The 5,153-nt window shown below is 29.8% G+C and overlaps 1 protein-coding gene across 1 annotated transcript in view; it reads right to left on the reverse strand.

Annotated features, from left to right (window-relative positions):
* The window catches only part of LOC106792272 (putative uncharacterized protein DDB_G0277255), a gene marked incomplete at its 3' end in the record, with an annotated part of 11,588 nt that overhangs the window by 3,945 nt on the left and 2,490 nt on the right, over positions 1-5,153 (reverse strand). The window contains 6 exon segments of the mRNA XM_014758578.1: positions 1,182-1,268; positions 1,542-1,655; positions 2,854-3,185; positions 3,598-3,751; positions 4,107-4,451; positions 4,822-4,888. Coding sequence (XP_014614064.1) covers positions 1,182-1,268; positions 1,542-1,655; positions 2,854-3,185; positions 3,598-3,751; positions 4,107-4,451; positions 4,822-4,888 — 1,099 coding nt within the window.

The raw sequence follows: 5,153 nt of genomic DNA on the forward strand, positions 1-5,153 counted from the left end.
TTTTTTTATGTTCAATATATTAAACATATTTGTCGTGATTTTGTTATTTTATTTGTATGTTGTTGTTGTTGTTGTTGTTGAATTAATAGATATATAATTGAAATATAATAAGTATAATAAATATAAATGAAAATATATTTTATTTAGTTTCGTATCGCTCGAAAGAATTACGTAAATTTCGTTCAAACGATTTAATAAATTTCCCCTTTTTTAATTTTCATTTTTCTTTTTTTTTTCTTTTCTTTTTACGCGAACAAACATACGATTAACAGTAATTTATATTAAACTTTACGATATGGTGCTAGACGGTTCATGTAACAACAATTGATGGTACTCGTTATATTCTCGCTTTCACTTCTTCGTTAGAAATAAAAAAAAAAAATTTTCCCCCTTTTTCTTTCTTCTTTTTCTTTTTCTTTTTTTTTTCTTTACTCGATCTATCTTTTCGGTAATTAAACGTTCGCTAAAAAAAGAAAAGCAGAGAAAGTTTTCTAATTTATAAAAGTTACATCTCCATTCCCGAGTTTGTGATCTTTACGATTAATAAAAAAGAAAAGAAGAAGAAAAAAGAAAAAAAAATAAGAAAAATAGAAACAAATAAAAACAAAAAATTAAGTAAAACTCGTGTTGTATATCGAACATTTAAAACAAACTGATAAACGAATGAACATATGAACGTATTCTCGAAAACGATCGATAATTATCGGGGGGGGGGGGGGGGGGGGGAATAAGGAAAAAAATAATCAATCGAGTTTAATCATGTTTCCATAGGTAATACGTAATATCAAAGTATGATACGGTAGCTGTGTAAGGTGTGTTTGTTACACATGCTCGATTTCATTTTGAGATAATTCTTCTTTTTTTTTTTTTTTTTTTTCTTTTATCGCGAATGCAAGTAATAGTGTATAATAAAAATATATTTCTAGTTAAAATTCTCGTCAAAGAATTTTCCCCCTCCCCTCCTCCTTCCCATTCCCCCCATGGCCCCCTTTTAGATTAATGATGAGATTGATATTTTTTCGGATTATTAGATTGTTCTTGTATTTTTAATGAAATCTAATAATATGAGATGAATTTACGCGATAAAATTTAGAGAGAGAGACACGGATATATATTTATTATTTATTTATAATAAATGAGAAAAAAAAAAGAAAGAGAAATGAGATCAATTGTTTTCTTACCGGTTCGGTAACTTGATCAGAAAATTGGACCCTCTGTTGGGCAGCATTGAACATCTTTCGATGCGCACGTTTGAATTCTTCCATTAACTGAAAATAGATAATAATAAAATACATCAAATAAATGTGGGAATTTATGATAAGGAAAACTAGAAAAAAAATAAAAAATAAAAAGGAAGTCATAGTTTTTTACGAACAATTAAGTATTAAATCGTCCATATTATTAAAACTCAATCGATTTCTCTCTCTCTCTCTCTCTCTTTATTTCGATTTATATTTTATCTATTTTTTTTTGTTTATTATCTCGTGAGAAAAAATATGAAAAATTTTTAAAAATGAATTAAAAATAAAAAAAGAACGTACCTTGTCGTGCGTGACTTTCTGTTCTTGTGCCCTAAGTGCTTCTGGATTAATTGTTTTAGGTGGTACCATTGATTTTTCTTTCGAAGCTTCAGCTTTGGCTGCGTTCAAACTTCTCTAAAAGAAAGAAAAAAAAAAAAGAAAAAAAGAAGAAGAGGAAGAAGAAGAAAATGAATACGATTACGTATAGTACACTGTGTACGATATTTTAAAAAAAAGAAAATAAGTATAAAATATTTTATATATATAATTTCTTTAAAAATATTTATCATTATAAATTATATTACCCATCGGTATTTTGTATTAATAAAAAATTAATTCTCAAANATAATAAGTATATAATATGTAAAAGTATATATAGAAATTTCTTTTTTTAAAAAGAATTGATTTAGTCGAACGTACGTTTTTACGCTTACCTAAGTAAAAATAACTTACGAATCATAATTCATTCGCGAATAGTATAGTATAGTAAACTCACGAAGAAAATATTTTTTTAACATTTGTAAAATTCCGCATACCATTTGTACGCAATACAAAGTTAATACTTGTTCAAGAATAGCTCGTAAAATCATCGTATACGATTACTTTGCCTTACAACACGTTTCAAATCCTTAGATTTATTTCTATATACTTTTATATATATATACATATATATATATATATATATATATAGGAATTGATGTAAGAAATTAATATTATAAAACRTTTTATGTGAATAAACTYTGGCGTAGGCAGTTTATAAACGAAATAACAAATATTTTCTTAACACTTCTTCATATATTAGAATATGATTTGTTTCGAAATGCTAATAAAACAACAAAAACAAAAACAATAACGTAATCGATTTGAACGGATTGCAAGAATGCATTTGCTTTGCCTTTCCCTCCTTTTCAATCGTTGCTGCCTACGACGAGTAAGAGAGAAAATGTTGAATCTTTATAAGAAATCATAAAAGATAATGTCAGTTCCTAGATTCTTCTTCATAAAGAAAGATAAAGATAAATCTATATAGATAGATAGATACATAGAGAGTTGGTATGAAAATAATGATCGAAACGAAAAGAATCCGGCCCTTATTACGATATTTATTTTTTTTTTTTCGTGTATGATCTTCAACATCGATCGAGACCTCGTAAATGGCGAGTCTCAGTCGCCATTACTTAATCATTCTCGATTCTCATTATTTATCCTCATTATTCTCATCATCATCATCATTATCATCATTATTCTCATCATCGTCATCATCATCCATGTCTCGTACTCAATTTCTTTTTATTTTTTAATGAAAAACATGAAAAATCATTGAATATAGTACCTGTTGAGCTCGCCTCTGTAATTCTTGAGTTATGGCAGTGCTTAGGTCAGTGCTTGCAATAGGTGAAGTTCGTAAATTCGATCCACGGTTGATAACCATAGACGAACTTTCATTGGTTTTGTTTGAAACAGTTGATGGGACAGTGGTAGAACCAAAAGAAATGGTTGAAGATGATGGTGGTTCGCAGGATGACGTTGACAACGATGAAGAAGTTGATGCAGAATCCTTGCTGCAGGAAGACTCAAGACTTGATTCGGTTTCCGTTGATCCTGTACTACCCATAGACATCGTGCTACCCATTTGCATTCCCATAGCGTTCATAGGTTTAGCATCTGTTCGAGTAATATTAAGAAAATTTATAACAAATATCAAGTATTGAACGTTCATTTTGTGTTCTTTTGTTTTTGCAATAGGTATTTATAATTGTTATAATTAATTATAGTGTCATGTTGGATTTGTAATTGAAAGTTAATCGTTTTTTTAATACTTATACGTATCTATAATAATATAATATAAATACTTATTATGTATATATAAAAATTAAGTATTGAACGTTCATTTTTTGTTCTTTTGTTTTTGCAATAGGTATTTATAATTGTTATAATTAATTATAGTGTAATGTCCGATTTGTAATTGAAAGTTAATAGTTATTTTAATATACTTATACGTATCTACAATAATAATAATATAAATAATTAATAATAAATCAACATATATATATATATATATAAATATAATAAAAACCTGCTGGCCATTTATACGGAAGAGGTGGCGGGGGTGCCGGAGGACAAACGGATTGAACTTCAACAACACTCGTAATAGTTTTCCTATCCGTTTCGGTCTGTCTCTGAACCAATTGCAATTCTGCCAATCGATTAACGTCGAGCTGTTCGTTTTCCTTTAAAAGAGGGAAGAGAGAGAAAAATAGAAAAACCAAAATGGATGAGTTAATACACGCAAAAGTATTACATAAGAAGATAGGAAGAGATGAACGATAGAAAGAAAAATAAAAATAAAAAATAAAATAATGAAGAATATAGAAAACGCTTCGAGCAAATGTAATAAGTCAAGAAAACTTGTATTAAATAGAAAGGGGAGGTGTGGGGGGCGGGGAGGGGGTGTTGCAGGTAAAGGAAGTCTCATTTTAAATGCTTTAGGCGATGATATATAATAAAAAGATGAAATACAAAAAAAGTTAACGTTAAAATTGATTAGATTTTTTTTTTTTTGATAGTATACTTAATTGTTGTTACCTTGGAACCATGAAAAAGTGGTAATTCATCTGCAGGACCATCGTAAATGACATCCTGTTGTCTGATGTTGTCACGTCGATAAGCTAAACGACGATTGGCCTCGTCCCTTGGATTTGCATCGAAATCATGTACCTCGTAGTCGATTCTTGGTGCTACAGGATCGTAGAGTGGTTCATTATCGATATCATCCTCCTCGTAATTACCACGGGAATTCAAACGACGATGACCAAATGATGGTGGTACTTGTTGTTGTTGTCTGTGATTTTGATTCTGCATCAGTAGTCCCTGGTTCTGATTAACACGAATGACAGTCGTGTTATTCGCTTTTCGTATCCATTCCTGTGCCTAAAAATCATCCCGCGATATAATTTTCTACTTTTTTTTTCTACCCCCCTTTTCTTTTTTTTCTTCTTCCTTTCACATCTCGATGGAACTGAAGGTGGGAGAGGTGTACGTGTATGGGTGTGTTTTATTGTTTTATTTTTTATTTGGGGATGATAGGAATTTAACTTACTATCGTTCTTCTCTTCGTTTTTCTATCGTCAATTAAAAAAAAACAAACAAGTTGTGATAGATAGATAGATAGATAGATAGATAGATAGATAGATAAAATAAAAGAATGATTCGCATGACATATGTAGAAATCGTGAGATAACAAATGGCCATTATTCTTGTTCGATGATACATCATGATAAATCATTTTTCTGTTCCTTACCTGATCCACGTGAGACCATTCGGAAGAGGTGCAGCTGCTGGTGGACAATGCGAGGGGACAGCAAATCCTAATGGCCGATAAACAAAGTATGAGATTATTACTCAGTTGTGTATCGAATACTTTCTAATAATCATGATAAAATAAATCTTTCATTTCTTGGTAAAGAAGATTTATGTTTTATGCTAACGCTCGGTTCAATTCTTAAGGAATTCAATGGTTTTCACGATCATTATCGTTAAATGTTCTAATAACAGGGACGAGAACTTTCTCTTGATTCGTTTTAAATAGATTTGCAAATCGATAATACACACTTTAAATAAAAATCATATATA

Source organism: Polistes canadensis, unplaced genomic scaffold, assembly GCF_001313835.1.
Source record: "Polistes canadensis isolate GaletaPanama2010 unplaced genomic scaffold, ASM131383v1 scaffold_400, whole genome shotgun sequence".
Lineage (NCBI taxonomy): Eukaryota > Metazoa > Arthropoda > Insecta > Hymenoptera > Vespidae > Polistes > Polistes canadensis.